Source organism: Oryza glaberrima, chromosome 10, assembly GCF_000147395.1.
Source record: "Oryza glaberrima chromosome 10, OglaRS2, whole genome shotgun sequence".
Classification (NCBI taxonomy): domain Eukaryota; kingdom Viridiplantae; phylum Streptophyta; class Magnoliopsida; order Poales; family Poaceae; genus Oryza; species Oryza glaberrima.
Window position 1 is genome coordinate 14,847,087 of NC_068335.1, and position 19,427 is coordinate 14,866,513.

A 19,427-nucleotide genomic window follows, 5' to 3' on the forward strand; every position below is an offset into this window, starting at 1 on the left:
TTTCGTATATGATGTTTCCGATTCCAAAAAATAGAATGAAAACATAAATGGTAAAACTGTTTTTCGTCCATTTCCGAGATGTTTTGATCCCTGATCCCTACGGAGGCTAAATCTGACGAGAGCGAACAATGTCAGGTTGCAAGCCCATGACCAAATTAAACATGACCCGGGGCAATACGAGGTCAGATTACTGCCATCTTTAATGCCAATGAAAATGCATGAAACTCTATGTAGTAACAGTTCATAAGGTGGTAATAATGAATTTATGATTATATTCTTTGTCTTCGCACTTTTAACCAAATCACTTACTATATATTTTCACAAAGAACGCTGCTATATATACATACGACGACAGCGTTCGACTGATGTCCGACTCCATTACGGCATCACCTGCGTGTCGGATTCTATCACGGAGTGAGACATTTGCCGTCTGAGCCTTTCACTGTAGCCATAGTCGTACACAATAGCCAGACAACAAGATCGTACGTATATCATTTTCGTTTCACAAAATATATCTTATTAGTATCTTAAATAACGAGGGTAGCTAAACCGGTTAATTTCTTATGGTGGAATCTGCTCATTTGAGTTTAAATTTTAAACTTAACGTGAGTGTTCTTATTTACAATTAAATATTAATTCAGTAGTAGATGATGTACATATCGATAAAGTGATGCCTAATCTCTATGAGGTGCTCATAGGGATCATGCAGATAGGATATACGTGGATGCATCCTTAGGGCAAGTACTATAATGCTTCATGTGTTGATCTTAAAAATGACACATAGGATCGGATGATCAGGTGGAAGAAATAAGTGAGGAAAGAGAACGTATGCCACCCCTCATGTAAGGGGCAACCTCCACATAAAACCTAAGAAAAAGTAGATGAAAGAAAGAGAGGATTGGACAAACAAATAAAATAAATCATTTGGGTTAGTATGCTGGAAAGTAGTGTAGATATGGTGTATTGTATATATCACCTTTTATCTTATATAGATATAATTAGATGTGGTAACTATAGTCATATGGCAGGGTGGTGCAGCTGATCCAGCTAGCTGTCGCCCTGGACCCAGACCCATACCACACACACTAGGCTGATAAGCTGGGCTAGGCCATGCCCCCCACATGAGTGCTGAATAGAGAAAGGACCCAACTGTTGCATGCACCGCTCGTCGCCTCGCATCCTCGCTCCCTACTCTATAACCTATCTATAAACACATATTAAGAAGATAAATAATAAGAGAGAAGAGCAGCGAGCTATAGATTTTTTAGCCAACTGCAGCATAGACTATAAGACATAGCGTATATATGATAGGTGAGACAAAGTATTACTAGTGTAATATATATCTATAGGTAACTATTGTATGAATCTATCTATTATATTATTAAAACAGCTTTGAAAGGAGGCACCACGTTCGCTGTGGAGGCTAGAAATTCCCACATTAATCGGAGAAAAAGACAAGAAGAGTCCAAATAGAAATACAATAAAAAAAAGCTGAAATTCGGAATTAAAAATATGCAATATTGAAAGAGGAGTCCATATAGGAACCAAATACGTGATTAATTAAAATTCGAAATAAAAATAAAATAAAATTTGAAATTAGAAAAAGAAAAAAGAGGACTTCGAGTAGGAATACAATTTAAAAATAACAAATACAATAAAAAAATAGCTGAAATTCGGAATTAAAAATATGCAATATTGGAAGAGGAGTCCATATAGGAACCCAATACGTGATTAATTAAAATTCGGAATAAAAATAAAATAAATTTCGAAATTATAAAAAGAAAAAAGAGGACTTCGAGTAGGAATACAATTTAAAAACAACTGAAATTCGGAATTAAAATTAAGAAATATTGGAAGAAGAGTACACATAAAAATCCAATACGAGATTAATTAAAATTCAAAATAAAAAAAAATAAAAAATCGAAATTAGAAAAGAAATAATAGAAGAGTTCAGCTAGGAGTACGATTTAAAATTAACTGAAATTCGGAATTGAATATAAGCAATATTGAAATAAGAGTAGATATAAGAACCCAATACGAGATTAATTAAGATTCGGAATGAAAAATAAAATAAAATCTAAAATTGGACAAATTAAAAAGAGAGTTCAAGTAGGAATACAATTTTAAAACGACTAAAATTGAAAATAAAAAATAAAATATTAAAAGAACACAGTACATTATTAGTTAAAATTCGAAATAAAAAATAAAATAAACTCTGAAATTAGAAAAAGAAAAATAAGATTTCAACTAGGAATACAATTTATAAATATCTAAAATTGGTGATAAAAATAAAGACTATTGGAAGAAAAGACCATCTAAAACACATGACGTGATTAATTAAGTAATAGACCTATAAAGGAGTAGAGTGGTGGCGGTTAATGGGACATCTAAAAACTATTAATAAAACACCAAATAGAATGATGGCGGGTAGGTAGTGAAGCAACCGGTCAAGGCGGTTGGCGGGACTTCTAGAAAGTAAAAAAAAAAAGCCTCAATGATAATCATATTTGATTTTTAAAATCTCAATGACAATAAAAAGAAGAGGTAGCGGGCGGATTGTATGGGAGTACATTGGCAAAGCTACCGTAGAAAGTAAAAAAAAGAATTCCAACAATAGTTATGTTCAATTTTTAAGAATCCCAATGATAATAAATAATAGACGGCGGACGGGTCGTAGAGGAGTATACTGACAACGTTTCATGGGATTTCTAAAAATTATAAAAAATGAAATCCAACGAGACAATAAATTATAAAAACTATAAGGTCCAATTTTAAAAGGTTTGGGCTTCTGAAAAGTAAAAAAAAAAAACCCCAATGATGATCATGTTTGATTTTAAAATCTTAATGAGAATAAAGAATGGAGGCAGCGGGCGAGCCGTATTAGAGTACAGTGACAAAGTCGCTGACATTTTGACGAAACTTCTAGAAACTAATAAAATGAACCTAAATGATAATTATGTTTGATTTTTAAAATAACAATGACAATAAAGAGAACAGACAGTGGACGGGCCGTAGAGAAGTATAATGGTAGCGTTTGGCAGGAATTCTATAAATTATAAAAACGAAGCCCGATGAGACGATAAACTCTAAAAACTATAAGATCCAATTTTAAAAGTTTCCAAAGAGAATGAATAGAAACAATAATAGATCAAGCAAGCAAATAAAAAATGAGATAACAGAAGTAACGGGTAGCAACTGGTGTAAAATTATAAAATTAGAAACACAGGAATGATAAGGTTTGGTCTTTCAAACCTTATCATATAAAAATATATAATTTTGTATAGGTGCTAGCCGCGCAATTGCGCGGGCCACCTAGCTAGTTATATTATTAAAACAGCCTTGAAAGGAGGCACCACGTTTGCTGTGGAGGCTAGAAATTCCCACATTAATCGGAGAAAAAGAAAAAAGAGTCCAAATAGAAATACAATAAAAAAAGAGCTGAAATTCGGAATTAAAAATATGCAATATTGAAAGAGGAGTCCATATAGGAACTCAATACGTGATTAATTATAATTTGGAATAAAAATAAAATAAATTTCGAAATTAGAAAAAGAAAAAAGAGGACTTCGAGTAGGAATACAATTTAAAAATAACTGAAATTCGGAATTAAAATTAAGCAATATTGGAAGAAGAGTACATATAAAACCCAATACGAGATTAATTTCCCACATTAATCAGAGAAAAAGAAAAGAAGAGTCCAAATAAAAATACAATAAAAAAATAGCTGAAATTCGGAATTAAAAATATGCAATATTGAAAGAGGAGTCCATATAGGAACCCAATACGTGATTAATTAAAAATCGGAATAAAAATAAAATAAATTTCGAAATTAGAAAAAGAAAAAAGAGGACTTCGAGTAGGAATACAATTTAAAAATAACTGAAATTCGGAATTAAAATTAAGCAATATTGGAAGAAGAGTACATATAAAACCCAATACGAGATTAATTTCCCACATTAATCAGAGAAAAAGAAAAGAAGAGTCCAAATAAAAATACAATAAAAAAATAGCTGAAATTCGGAATTAAAAATATGCAATATTGAAAGAGGAGTCCATATAGGAACCCAATACGTGATTAATTAAAAATCGGAATAAAAATAAAATAAATTTCGAAATTAGAAAAAGAAAAAAGAGGACTTCGAGTAGGAATACAATTTAAAAATAACTGAAATTCGGAATTAAAATTAAGCAATATTGAAAGAAGAGTCTATATAAAAGCCCAATACGAGATTAATTAAAATTAAAAATAAAAAAATAGAAAATAGAAATTAAAAAATAAAAGAAAAGAAGAGTTCAACTAGGAATACGATTTAAAATTAGCTGAAATTCGGAATTAAATATAAGCAATATTGAAATAAGAGTACATATAAGAACCCAATACGAGATTAATTAAGATTCGGAATGAAAAATAAAATAAAATCCGAAATTGGAAAAATTAAAAAGAGAGTTCAAGTAGGAATACAATTTTAAAACGACTAAAATTGAAAATAAAAAATAAAATATTAAAAGAACACAATACATTATTAGTTAAAATTCGAAATAAAAAATAAAATAAAATCTGAAATTAGAAAAGGAAAAATAAGATTTCAACTAGGAATACAATTTATAAATAACTAAAATTGGTGATAAAAAAATAAAGACTATTGGAAGAAAAGACCATCTAAAACACATGACGTGATTAATTAAGTAATAGACCTATAAAGGAGTAGGGTGGTGGCGGTTAATGGGCCATCTAAAAACTATTAATAAAACGCCAAATAGAATGATGGCGGGCAGGTAGTGAAGCAACCGGTCAAGGCGGTTTGCGGGACTTCTAGAAAGTAAAAAAAATAAGCCCCAATGATAATCATATTTGATTTTTAAAATCTCAATGATAATAAAAAGAAGAGGCAGCGGGCGGGTTGTATGGGAGTACATTGGCAAAGCTATCGTAGAAAGTAAAAAAAAAGAATTCCAACGATAGTTATGTTCGATTTTTAGAATTCCAATGATAATAAAGAATAGACGGCGGACGGGTCGTAGAGGAGTATAGTGGTAACGTTTGATGGGATTTCTAAAAATTATAAAAAAATGGCACCACGTTCGCTGTAGAGGCTAGAAATTCCCACATTAATCAGAAAAAAGAAAAGAAGAGTCTAAATAGAAAAACAATAAAAAATAGCTGAAATTCGGAATTAAAAATATGCAATATTGAAAGAGGAGTCCATATAGGAACCCAATACGTGATTAATTAAAATTTGGAATAAAAATAAAATAAATTTCGAAATTAGAAGAAGAAAAAAGAGGACTTCGAGTAGGAATACAATTTAAAAATAACTGAAATTCGGAATTAAAATTAAGCAAATTGGAAGTAGAGTACATATAAAGACCTAATACGAGATTAATTAAAGTTCAAAATAAAAAAAATAAAAAATCGAAATTAAAAAAATAAAAGAAAAGAAGAGTTCAACTAGGAATACGATTTAAAATTAGCTGAAATTCGGAATTAAATATAAGCAATATTGAAATAAGAGTATATATAAGATCTCAATACGAGATTAATTAAGATTCGGAATGAAAAATAAAATAAAATCCGAAATTGGACAAATGAAAAAGATAGTTTAAGTAGGAATACAATTTTAAAACGAATAAAATTGAAAATAAAAAATAAAATATTAAAAGAACACAATACATTATTAGTTAAAATTCGAAATAAAAAATAAAATAAAATCTGAAATTAGAAAAGGAAAATAAGATTTCAACTAGGAATACAATTTATAAATAACTAAAATTGGTGATAAAAAAATAAAGACTATTGGAAGAAAAGACCATCTAAAACACATGACGTGATTAATTAAGTAATAGACCTATAAAGGAGTAGAGTGGTGGCGGTTAATGGGACATCTAAAAACTATTAATAAAACACCAAATAGAATGATGGCGGGCAGGTAGTGAAGCAACCGGTCAAGGCGGTTTAGAAAGTAAAAAAAATAAGCCCAATGAAAGAAGAGACAGCGGGCGGGTTGTACGGGAGTACATTGGCAAAGCTACCGTAGAAAGTAAAAAAAAGAATTCCTACTATAGTTATGTTCGACTTTTAGAATCCCAATGACAATAAAGAATAGACGGCGGACGGGTCGTAGAGGAGTATAGTGGCAATGTTTGATGGGATTTCTAAAAATTATAAAAAATGAAATCCAACGAGGCAATAAATTATAAAAACTATAAGGTCCAATTTTAAAAGGTTCGGGCTTCGGAAAAGTAAAAAAAATAAACCCCAATGATGATCATGTTTAATTTTAAAATCTCGATGAGAATAAAGAAGGAAGACAGCGGGTGAGCCGTATTGGAGTACACTGACAAAGTCGCTGACGTTTTGACGGAACTTCTAGAAACTAAAAAAATTAAACCTAAACGACAATTATGTTTGATTTTTAAAATACCAATGACAATAAAGATAACAGGCAGTGGACGGGCCGTAGAGGAGTATAATGGTAGCGTTTGACGGGAATTCTATAAATTATAAAAACGAAACCCAACGAGACGATAAACTCTAAAAACTATAAGATCCAATTTTAAAAGGTTCCAAAGAGAATCAATAGAAAAAGTAATAGATTAAGCATGCAAATAAAAAAGGATATGACAGAAGTAACGGGTGGTGTAAAATTAAAAAATTAGAAACACGGGAATGATAGGGTTTGGTCTTTCAAACCTTATCATATAAAATATATAATTTTGTATAGGTGCTAGCCGCGTAATTGCGCGGGCCACCCAGCTAGTTGGCTATTAAATCGGCTATAGATGATTTAAAGTTAGTGGTTGGCTATACTATTAAACTTGCTCTAATATCGGAGCTCTTGATCCCAACTGTACCACTGCCGCCCCCATCACCTAGCACCATCGTCAACTGTCGTGCCATGGCCAGTAACGCGTTCGGTGCTTGCACGTGGCAATTGTGGCCAACGGCGCGCGCATTCCATGGAGGAGGCCGGGAAGGGAGGATATGAGAGAAAATAGGGTGGACGGAAGGTGCAGCGCTCGGCGAGATGCACACTTGATAGTGCAGTGGTAACAGGTATGTGGTTTCAACTTCGAGGTCCCAAGTTCAATTCTTAACACATTTACAGTTTTAGTATCTAGAGGGACGTCTCTCCCTCCATATCTCACTCTTTTTTTTTTTGCAGTACTGGGCACTGGTAGGACATGGTTGTGGTCACGGCGGCGGCAATTAGGTTTGTAAAAAAAGCTCATGTGACCAACTCGAGTTTGGACTGTGTTAGGCATGATTCGAGCTTGGCCCGAGCTCAAGACAAGCCTGACTCGTGCGACCAACTCGAGTTTGGACTGTGTTAGGCATGATTCGAGGTTGGCCCGAGCTCAACAGAAGCCTGACTTTATATGATTTTTATTGTTTATTAATAAAATAGTATATCAAAATGCCATTTATATATATACACATGATGAATTAGCATGTCTTGGCGTCATATATTTATCTCAGTCTTTTCCTCCTCTTTCATTGATGTGATTAACTAAAATTTGATTATTTTTTCTTTTGAAAGGAAGATTTTTTTTATCAACAAGGAATATATATCCTTTGTGTTTATGTTACACTACTTACATGCCAAGCTCACAGGAGTCGAGCTCGAGCTTGATCAGTCTCGAGCCGAGCCTGCTGAAATGCTTGGAGATTAGTAGTAGATTACATAGGCTCCGCTCGTGCTTACATCGAGCGCAAGTCTAGACATTTAAACTCGGCTCATTGACAAATGATAACTCTAGCCAAAATTCAGCGGTTGCAGCACCGGCGGCTCCAATGGACTGAATCGGCAAAGGTTGAGGACGAGTTGTGCTCACCAAATTTGACCTACCAATCTATTTTTAAATTTGCGTGCTACTGCTACACCACTTATTTTTCAAAGTGAAAAATAAATTTTGTCTTAAAAAAAGTGAAACATAAATTGGACGTTCGTGCGCAGTTTCAATTGTTTACTGGAGGCCCAGTAAAAGCCCATCATCAGATAGCGCATTCTCTCAAGTCTCCCCAAACCAAACGCCGCCGCCGTCGGTCGCATCGACGCTTGTCCGCTGCTCTCCCCCAAAATCGCGCGCCCAGTACTGGCGCTAAAACCCTACAGCAGCAAAGGCAAGCCGCGAGCCCGCGAGCAGTGTGCAAGCCATGTCCCCCGCCGCCTGCCGCGCCGACCAGTCGCGGCCCTCCTCCACATCCGCCATCGTCGCCGACACGGAGACCGGGGACCACCTCCTCAAGATCGGCTGCTACTCGCGCACCAAGGCGACGACCCCCACCGGCTCGTTCCTCAGCTCCGCCATGTTCACCGTCGGCGGCCACCGCTGGCGCATCGACTACTACCCCAATGGGGAATCCGCCGACTCTGCCGATTACATATCGCTTTTCCTCCTGCTGGACGAGAAGGCCACCAAGAATGTGAAGGTGCAGGCGCAGTTCAAGTTCCAGATCAGTTCCACCGACCAGGTGAAGAAGGCACCTTCATTGGCATCCACGGAAGTAAATACATATGGTGAGGCTTCTTCATGGGGTCGTGCAAAGTTCATCAAAAGGGAAGATTTCGAGAAGTCCAATGATCTCAGGGACGACTCCTTTGTCATCCGATGCGACGTAGCGGTTATCGGAGAGATCCGCACTGAGATCACCACCACAACCTTTGTCACTGTGCCCCCGCCTGAACTAAACCAGCAGCTCGGCGACCTTCTGGACACCGAGAAGGGTGCCGACGTGGTGTTTCAGGTCGGCGACGAGACGTTCGCCGCGCACCAGTGCATGCTCGCGGCGCGGTCGCCTGTGTTCAGCGCGGAGTACTATGGCTTGATGAAGGAGGGTGACACCGCCGGAGTCGTGCGCATCGAAGACATGGAGGCGCAGGTGTTCAAGCTGTTGCTCCGCTTCGTCTACACGGAGACCTTGCCGGAGATGGAGGAGGAAGATGTCATGTGCCAGCATCTACTCGTCGCGGCAGATCGGTACAATCTGCAGAGGCTCAAGCTGATCTGCGAGGAAAGGTTGTGCAGATACATTGCTGTAGCCACGGTGGGGAACATCCTGGCACTGGCCGATCAGCACCACTGCGACGGGCTGAAGAAGGCGTGCTTCCATTTTCTCGGTTCACAGGCAAATCTCAGTGCAGTCATCGCTGCCGATGCCTTCGAGCACCTGAGCAGGAGCTGCCCCACTCTTATGAAAGAACTGGTTGCTGTGCTGTCACTTCCACCATATCATGCTTAGTGACATAGTGTTCGTGTGTTCTAACAATGGTAGTATTTAGTTTCTGAATCTGAACCTTTGTCATCAGGTATTTATGCTCTCTTCTTTTAGCACGCGGGCATGCAGCTTAACTCCTTCAGATAGGCTTTTCTTACCAACTTATGATGTATATATCAAATTATGACTACATCTATCCTAAGCTGAAGCTAAATCTCAATCGATTGTCACTTGTTACCTGGTATTAAATTTCCATTTGGCATGCTTGATTTGGATGACTGGAAGGGATAATGGAGTAGCCAATTTCATCTCTGTTTTGATTTTAATTTATGTTATCTGTATGATTATTTTGATGTTAGATACATATTCTCAGTTTTGATATTAGAGACCTGTTCTCAGGTATTTCTGTCTGATGATTTCAATAAGTTCTCCTGGTCAGGATGGGACTAGATTCATGGTTTAATCCTTGTACTGGTCCATAAAAATTTGTCTTGCTGATTTCCCTTCTAAATGTCAGATACCTGTTCTCGGTTGTATCTGCTTGATGATTTAAATAAGCTCTCCTGGTCAGGTTGGGACCAGATTCATGGTTCAATCCTTGTACAGGTACATATAAATGAGTCATGCTAATTTCCTTTTTAACTGTATCTGGGAAACCAAACTTCCTTCAAAAATAAAGGTTTTGTCATGGTTTCTGCCCAAGAGTAGTGTATCGACTAGAGATAATTTGAAAAAAGAGGCTAGCTGAATCCCGGCACTTGTGTCTTCTGAGGAAAAAGAGGCTAGCTGAATCCCGGCACTTGTGTCTTCTGAGGTTCTGAAGACAGAGTATGGATCATTCATTCTCCAGGTGCCCCCCGAAAAAATACAATCCTAGCTATGAACCTCGTAGCTATGATTTGTTTTTTCGGGACAGAGTAGTAGCTTGCAATACTTTCGATTTTTGCTTACTTCTGAAGTGTGGTAAACTTGTCAGGATCCTCTTTCTCCAGAACAACATTAAAAAAACCTAAGTTATCGTTGGCTTTTTTTTTTATCGGAACATTTAATTCCATTAAACCATAGGCTCGGCTAAATCACCGGCAACCAAATCCTCCACATCTGGAGGGGAACCATCCCAACTGACATCAGTTGTCTGGGAGCTATTACATCCGAGTGCAGCTAAAGCATGAGCTACTCTGTTACAGTTGCGAGGACAATAGTAAAAGCTGAACACATTAAAAGAGTTAACACAGCGCTGCAATATATCAACACAAAGACCACCAGTTGCAGCAAGTCTGTATACATTACTTCTCAAGCCTTGCACCAGCGTCAGGGAATCAGTTTCAAACTGAACTCTCATCATGCCTCTCCTAGCAGCTGCTTCAACTCCAGCTCTGAGTGCAAGAACTTCAGCATGAAAAGCATCCATGAGATGTACCAATTTCCCTGCTCCCGACTCTATTACAAGTCCTGTGTCATCTCTGGTCACATACCCCCATCCACCACTTCCTAAATGCGAATTATATGCTCCATCCACATTGATTTTGAGCACCTCCATTTCAGGCTTTCTCCATCTCTGCAAGACCTTTTCATTTCGCGTCAGGAACTCTTTGTTCATCCTGTCCATTTCCGCTGCTTGCTTCATTACGATCAGGCTCAAACAAGAAGCTTCCCTTCTCCTCTCTCCTTCCCTAATTCGATTTCTTTCATGCCACCATGTGTATAGCAATAGCACAGCAGATAGCCGATCGTTGGCTTTACAACAATTTGCTTTGGTCAATCGGAACATAGAAACGGTTATTTTTTTCATCCTAACTTTTTTTGGGGACATTAATTAATCTGAGCATCAGGTTGTATCTCCCCTCTGCACGTAATATTTTTGTCATGCTAACTATTTTGTAACCGTCAATTCATTAATTGTCTTATGTTGTCTATTTCTCCCTCTGGTCATTAACATATGACGTGCAGACATCGATATATTGTTGTCCAGACATGCATGGGAGAAGCTTCTTCCAATCTGAGATTTAAGGGGGTTCTTGATTTTGGAAAAGCCTACACAGAACCAAACATTGGTTTTCAGGGGGATGGGGACTTGGAAGTTGGGTGCTTGAACACATATATTATTCTGGTCTGATAACCGGTTGGCTCTTGCTCTCTTAAAATCCAATACCCTGCCATTTATCTGATCTGCAATCAGCAAAGCATCCTGTTTGCTGATGCCCTTTCTCTGTAGCCTGATAGCCTTTCTTTTAGGATATCATTTCTTTTAGCTGGGTAACATTATTTCTGGGGCTTTCCTTTCTAGTAAGGGGAAAATAATTCTTTGGTCCCTGACAAAAATAATTGCGACACCACAAAACCCAATATTGTGCTCTCTGCTTCCATGGGGCTGAGGATGGTAGAGAGCTTGACATTTGGCTGGCTAGTAGAGGCAGGATCCTGTCCTGCCTTTTGCCTTATTTGCAATGACCTGGAAAGTGCTTATCTTATTATCTTTGATGTCCAATTGATGTTTTCTTGGGTTTGTTAAGAGATGCAATGGGGGTGGGCTCAGATTCCCAGCTACTTTGAAAAGTTTGATGTTGACTTCTACTCTTAAAAATCCTATGATTTTTAAAAGAAAAACTGCCTTTTACTCCACTAACAATTGCTTTTCGTGTTGTCTTTTATTTTAGGCAGAAGAGTAGCATGTTGAAACCTGGAGAAGAAACTGTGATGAATGAAGTGGTCGACAAGATATTTCGGGCAATGCAGCAACTTCAGAGATGGTCAGTGTTGTTTTGTCACGTCAGCTCGCCGGACGTGGCTGAAAGATTCAGATTTTAAAAATAAGTTTTGGAGGGTTTATTTTTAAAATTAAATTTTAAAAAGATTAAAAAAATCTTTTATCAGCTTTTTGCGGTGGGACACCGCAAAAAGCTGATAATTAGCTGATGGACACTAGCGACATTGTTTTATAATATCCAAAGAAAATGAAGAGAGAAACATTCGCAAAAATACGATATTGCCCTTGCATGCCAAGTCCAGCTCGCATACAGCTCCGACACCACCACCACACCCGCCGCCGCACCCGTTTTCACCGTCACCAATGAGGTGGCTCTTCCGGGGGTTTGAGGGTGGCCCACGCTGCCACGCACCTGGGCTTGTGGCTCCGTGTCGTTCCCGCACTCATCGCTGCTACAGCTCGAGGACCACGCCAATGCTCCACCATACGCCACGCTTGCAAGCGAGCACAACGTTGACCACCTCTTGGTTCATGTCGAGCAGGGTGTCAAAGAGCGCAGGCGGTCATAGTCGGTCTGGCCGTGGTGCCGCTGTCGCCGGCGAGGTGGCTCTCTGGGGATTCAAGGGGGCCCGCTTGCCTAGGCCCGTGGCTGCCCCCTTACATAGGCCCGTGGCTCCATCGTTTCAGCACTTATCGTTGCTACAGCATGAGGGCCACGCTGGCGCCGGAAATGTCGTCGCCTCCATGTCGTCGGAGCTATATGCGAGCCGCACATGACATGCAAGGGTAAAATCGTACTTTCGCGGCTATTTCTCTCTATTTCCTACCGCTAATTACCAGTTTTTTGCTGTGTCCCACAGCAGATACATGGTCTTGCACTGTCTCCTAACTAATTACTTTGCTTTTTCGATGTCCTGTAGGAAATTTTGCCATGGTAAAAGTCCATAATCTGATAGATAAGTGCCCATATATCTTAACTAATAAAAAAATTGCTATCCTTCCAATCGTCAACAATTTTTCATCTGTAAGTGCGTTTTTTTTTACTTTCCACCTTTTTTTAGCGCTACTTTTTTTAATCATCCAATCGGACAGAAACACATATCGAGAACCCTAGAAAAAAGGGGCAAAAGAGAGGAAAAAATCACACAAATGGGCAAGCTTAGAGTCGCTAGATCCGGTTGTTCCCAGCTCATTGCCATCGTCGTCCACCGCGCTCCTGTCGTGCCCGAACCAGCCGGGCATGACCACACTTGCCACCTCCCCAACCGCGCTGGCACCCCTTTCCTCTACCACGACGCCCCATCCTCTGGTGCTCTCCTCTTGCTTGAAGGCAGAGGAGAAGAGAGAAGGACGGCCGTCGCCACTGTCTCCGTGCCTAGCCCTGACATCGAGGTTGATGGGGAGACGGGAAGGGTAAGAGTCGTCATCGTCGTTGTACCCCCGCCATCGCTGCACCACAAGATGGGAGGGACAGGGGGAGATGGAGTGGCGCCGCCGGTGGGGGGAGGGGGGAGGGGGAAGGGGAGCGGCATCGCCGATGGGTGAGGGGGAAGGGGAGCAGTGCCACCGGTGGGGAGAGGCGCTACTGGTGAGGTAGGGAGAGAAGGAGCGACGGAGGGGGATAGGTGCCGCCGACGCCATCATTTTCAGAGAGAGAGAGAGGAGGGGAGGGGAAATAATTTTATAAGATCATAAGGCGGTTTGGATGGTGGTTTTGCCTAACGTGGCGCCTACGTGGCGTTGATGTGGCACAAAAATTCAAAAAAAAAAACATAAGGAGTATCCGATTAAAAATAAAAAAAATACAATGGGAACAGGGGCGGGGTCAGGTTTTTCAACTTGGGTATTCGAAATTGTAGGAGAGAAAATTTTCCAACCCAAGGTCTAATAGTTGTATAATATGCAACGGTATAAGCATGATTTCATAAAGTCATAAATGGATAGAATTGACCATAAATTGAATGCGTTAAACATATTAGAGTACATTACTAAACTATTAATTGAAAAAACATATCAATTTTATAGACCATACAAAATGGCAAAATGATAAGAAATCTTACAATATAGAGAAGAACTTTCCGTTTCTTGATATTTTGAAAATGATTGATGATGTCTTCATTCTTAACTTGCAAGAAGAAATATCTCTCAATGAATATAACCAAGCAATCATTCAAATATTCTTGCCCCATCTTGCTTCTTAACTTGTTTTTGATATAGTTCATTGAAGAGAAAACCCTCTCAACACTAGCAGTTGCAACAGGGAGAACTAACACCAATTTGAGAAGTTTGTAAACAAGGTCATAGTGAGAAACCTTGTTTGTTTTCATAAGCATCATAGACAGGTCTGCCAAACTCATCAAATTTGTGAAATTCTCATCCTTACTCACATCACTAATATAGCGGTTCAGTTGAAAGGTGAGTTGGTTCATTTCTTCAACATCAAAATCATTAGGATAGAACTTGGCAAGCTTAACTAAGTTGTCAACATTAAAATCAGAGAAGGATTTAGCTGGGCTAAATGATGACATGCATCTAAGTAACTCTGGGTTTACCTCATCAAATTTGTTATTGAGATCTTGAAGTTGCCTATCAATGACACCCAAAAACTTTGTGTGTCATTGATAGGCAACTATCAATTCCCATCCTTGTCAATAACTTTAACTTTGTGCTTCACACAAAAAGAAGTGACCCTCTTAAGAAAGTCTTGCCATCCAGAATCTTCTCTCAAAACATCAAGTTCTACCTTTGTGAATCTTTTTACAAGACATCCCAAGGACATTCAACAAATATGCAAGTTGCCCAAAGAACCATGGACAATCAGTATTCTCCTTAGCAATAACTACAAGGGTTAGTTGAAGTTGATGAGCAAAACAATATACATAGTAAGCTGAGGGGGACTCATCCATAATTAGTTTCTTCAAACCATTAATATGACCCTTCATGTTACTAGCACCATCATATCCTTGTCCACGTACCTTGGATAAAGGCAGATGGCACTTAATAAGAAAGGACTTAATTGCCTCCTTAAGAGTCAATGATGTAGTATCTTCAACATGGACAAGACCAAGAAACCATTCAACTAGTTGCCCCGTCTTATTGACAAACCGCAAGCAAAGAGCCAATTGTTCTTGTTGGTAGGCATCACTAGGCTCATCAGCAAGAATTGCAAAACACTCATCATGAAGTTCCTCTATGACAAGTTTAGTTGTTTCATGAGCACAAGAACTAATGAGTTGTTTCTGAATCTTGTGGTCTATCATCTGACAACTAGTTGGAGCATTTCCTAGAACCACCTTATTAACTTCTTCAAAGTTCCCAGCTATCCATTGCACAAGTTCCCTAAAATTTCCTTTGTTGTTAGAATCCTTTGACTCATCATGACCACGAAAAGCCAACCCCTGCCACAAAAGATAGCTTATGCACTTGAGTGACCATGTCAAGTGAGCTAAATATTGAGCCTTAACCTCTGCGGAGTTTGATGCGAAGGACTCACGAATTGATGTCTTAGGTTGTATGAACAAATTGTATTTTTCTTCAGCTTCACAATATGCACTATTGATAGCACCAACATGTTTACTAAATCTATTTTTCATGTTCTAATTTCTAAAGCCTTCATTAGCAAAACATCTCCACCATGATTGCTAGTGCTATCTTTGAACAAATAACAAACAAAGCACTATGCAACATCTCTGTGCACACTATACTCAAGCCACTTAAACTCAGAAAACCACTTTGGCAGGAAGCGGCGCATACCTCCACACTCATGCTGCGGAAAATCCTCCTTCTTCATCTTTGTTTGACAAGGGCCCAATGCAATATACTCCCTTCTAACTGAATCTTGGTCATTGACATCATATTGTGAGATAGGAGTCCTCAATCCAGGATCATGCTTTTTGTCATATGCACCACCATTATTGTCTTCATCACTTGATGACTCATCATTTGGCCCTCCTCCAATATCATCGTTCTCTACATCAGGCGGTACTGTGCTTGGACTGCTTGCCCCACTAGCACTCTCATTCTCAGGCTAACCTTGATATATCACTACTTGCATCTGACTCTCAATACACGAAGGTTGACTTGGACCAATGGAAGAAGGCTGACTTGGACCAGTTGGTTCTTGATTTTTTTTTGCAGCAGCATTTTCTAAAAATTAACAATGGGACCCTTTTTTCTCTTCATGTTTCAAACCTACAAACAATAATATCAAAGAGCAATTGAGCAAAGCAGCACTGGTTCAGTGGTTCCTAAATCCTAATCTAGATAGTCATTCACAAACAATGAAGCTAAAATAATCAACACACTTCAGTTCACCGACTCGGCGACTCACCGTTGCAACCGCTTGCTGTCTTGCTGACTGTTGTCGAGGTCTCGAGGACAGGAGGCGGCGAGGCGCGCAGGCGGCCGCCGGGCGCGGGGCGCCACCGTGCTGGCCTGGCGCGAGGCGCGGAGGCAGCGAGCCGGCGAGGGGGCTGTGGCCTGTGGGCGACCGGCGACTGCGAGGCGCGCGTGCAGGCGGCTGGGCAACGAGACTGGCGACGGCGAGGCGCGCGCATGCAGGCGGCTGAGCTGGCGCGGCGACGGCGCGTGTGTCAGCCTAGAGGGCTGGCGACAGCTGGCATGCAGGCATGGGCGTGGCACCTGGGATGGGAAGGGGAGGTGAGGAGAAGAGATAGGGTTAGAGAGGTAGTGGGCTTTTTCTTTGCTATTGGGCCAATGGGCCTGAAATAGTGGGTGGTGGGAGGGTTCAGTTTGGGCTTCTTTTGAGTTTTGAATGAGTATAAGCATTTTTCCTTTTTTCCTATATATACATATGGAATATATACTTCATATGCATTTTTTTTCAAAAATCTTGGGTATTAATTTGAATACCCATGAATTGAAGTGGGCCCGCCCCTGAATGGGAACGCGTCATCACTCATCACCCCCTCCCTTTTTCTTCTTCTCTCCCATCCTCGTCTCTCTCCCATGGGGGTCGCATAAAAGGTAGGCAATCTCGAATAGTCTAATCCCAAACCGAAGAACCATAAAAAAAATCATCTGTAAGTCCGACCGAGCGACGACCTACGTCCCCGCACGCGTGATGTGCTCGTCACGTACGCCGCCCAAAGGGAAAAAAATTTAGAGATCGAATCAAAATCCTAATCACGTACAACGGACAAATCACAAAATCAAATATCGATTAAAAACCCAATCATGGCAAATAACATCCAGAGTCATATCAAATAACACAAAAAAACCAAACCAAAATTAAGAAGTTTAATGTATAGTGAGCCAAAATGTTTTTACCCGTTGCAGCGCACAGACATTTTTTTTCTGGTTGGTATAAAAAAAAGTATATATAAAGGAGATGTAGATGGATACAGAGAATTTATTCCAAGTGAAACCGCTCATTAGAGCAAGTTTAATAGTGTAGCCAACTATATGCTCTAAATCATTCATAATTAATTTAATAGTCAATTCATACAATAGTTGCCTATTGTATGGTACTATCTATCATGCACACATATATTATGAAATCCGTGGTGCAGCTGGCTACAAATCAGTAGTTTTTCTCTTCTTCTTTTATATTCTTAAAATATATTTGTAGCAGACTTATATAGCCTGCTATTGTCCCTGCTCTTAGGACGTAACATCCCATGCAAAAGCACACGCACAAAAAAAGAAAGAAAGAAAGAAAGCACACGCATAAACAAACTACACACGCCAAAAAAAAAAAGCACACGCCGTTATATTCTCCACCAACCAAACGCCGTGGTCGTCGTCGCTTCGTATTCCTCCATTTTTCCGCTTGCCTCTCTCCCCCAAATCCCCAATTCGCCCTAAACCCTGCTAGAACAGCGGCGAGCAGTGTCCTGCCATGGCCACCGCCGCCTGCGGCGAGAGCCCTTCGCGGTTGGGCTCCGCCTCCGCCATCGTCGCCGACACGGAGACCAGGTACCACCTCCTCAAGATCGGCTGCTACTCGCGCACCAAGGCGACGACCCCCACCGGCTCCTTCCTCAGTTCCGGCCAGTTCACCGTCGGCGGCCACCGCTGGCGCATCCAGTACTACCCCAACGGGGACCGCGCCGAGTCCGCCGACTACATATCGCTTTACCTCTTGCTAGACGACAAGGCCACCAATAGCAGTGTGAAGGTGTAGGCACAGTTCAAGTTCCAGATTAGTTCCACCGACCAGGTGAAGAACACACCTTCATTGGCATCCACGAATGTAAATACATATGGTGAGGATTCTAGCTGGTCTTGGGGTCACAGAAAGTTCATCAAACGGGAAGATTTCGAGAAGTCCAATGATCTCAGGGACGACTCCTTCACCATCCGGTGCGACGTAGCGGTTTTCGGAGAGATCCGAACTGAGAAGACGACCGAGATCCCATCAGCCACAACATTCGTCACTGTACCCCCGTCTGACCTGAACCAGCAGCTCGTCGACCTGCTGGAGACCGAGAAGGGCGCCGACGTGGTGTTTGAGGTCAGCGGTGAGACGTTCGTGGCGCACAGATGCTTGCTAGCAGCCCGGTCGCCGGTATTCAGCGCGGAGCTCTACGGCTTGATGAAGGAGGGCGACACCGCCGGAGTCGTGCGTATCGAAGACATGGAGGCGCAGGTGTTCAAGCTGTTGCTCCGCTTCATGTACACCGACTCGTTACCAAAGATGGAGGAGGAAGACGTCATGTGGCAACATCTGCTTGTCGCGGCAGATCGGTATGATCTACAGAGGCTCAAGCTGATCTGCGAGGACAGGTTGTGCAACTACATTGGCGTCAGCACGGTGTTGAACATCCTGGTGCTTGCTGATCAGCATCACTGCGACGGGCTGAAGAAGGCGTGTTTTAGTTTTCTTGGCTCACTGGAGAACCTGAGTGCTGTTGTCACCGGCGATGGCTTGCAGGCTTGGAGCATCTGAGCAGGAGCTACCCCTCTCTTATGAAAGAACTATTTGTTGTGATGGCACTTCCACCGAATCATGGTTAATATTCTTGTGCTCTAGCAATGATAGTTGTTGGTTTCTCAATCTGAAGTTCTGAACCTTTCTCATCAGGTAGATATGTTATCTTCTTTTAGCACGCAGGCATGGTGCTGTACTCCCTGTGTATATATGCTTTTGTTATCAGGTATACTATGAAAACCAAAACTTCAATGTTTTACTGCTTTTGATCAAGAATAGTGACTTGACTGGAGTTAATTTGAAGAAAACAGGCTGGCAGGGCCCGTCACTTGTGTCTGAATATGATGTATCATATTCTTCAGGTGCCCTGTTAGCTGCTGCAGTTTATGTTTGTTGGACTACTAGCTATGCTTTTAAGTTCAGTTGGCTACCTTTAAGTGCGCCAATTTTGTCAGGATCCTGGCTAGCTTCTTTTCTGAAACATGATAAACTGGTTATTGTTATCAACTTGTCATGCATTCATGCTAACTAGTTCTGAGGGAGCTTAAGCTGAGCATTATTTTTTTCTCCCTGCTGTATGAGGGTTCCGAAACTTTTGGATGCTTATTAAT

The 19,427-nt window shown here is 40.5% G+C and overlaps 1 protein-coding gene and 1 pseudogene across 1 annotated transcript; both read left to right on the forward strand.

Annotated features, from left to right (window-relative positions):
* Positions 1 to 8,155: 8,155 nt before the first annotated feature.
* On the forward strand, positions 8,156 to 9,241 carry LOC127785580 (BTB/POZ and MATH domain-containing protein 1-like). Its single transcript, XM_052312977.1, has one exon. It carries the CDS (start codon positions 8,156 to 8,158, stop codon positions 9,239 to 9,241), a length of 1,086 nt encoding a protein of 361 aa, XP_052168937.1.
* An 8,449-nt stretch (positions 9,242 to 17,690) lies between these two features.
* Positions 17,691 to 19,252, forward strand: LOC127785578 (BTB/POZ and MATH domain-containing protein 1-like; annotated as a pseudogene).
* The last annotated feature ends 175 nt before the right edge of the window (positions 19,253 to 19,427 follow it).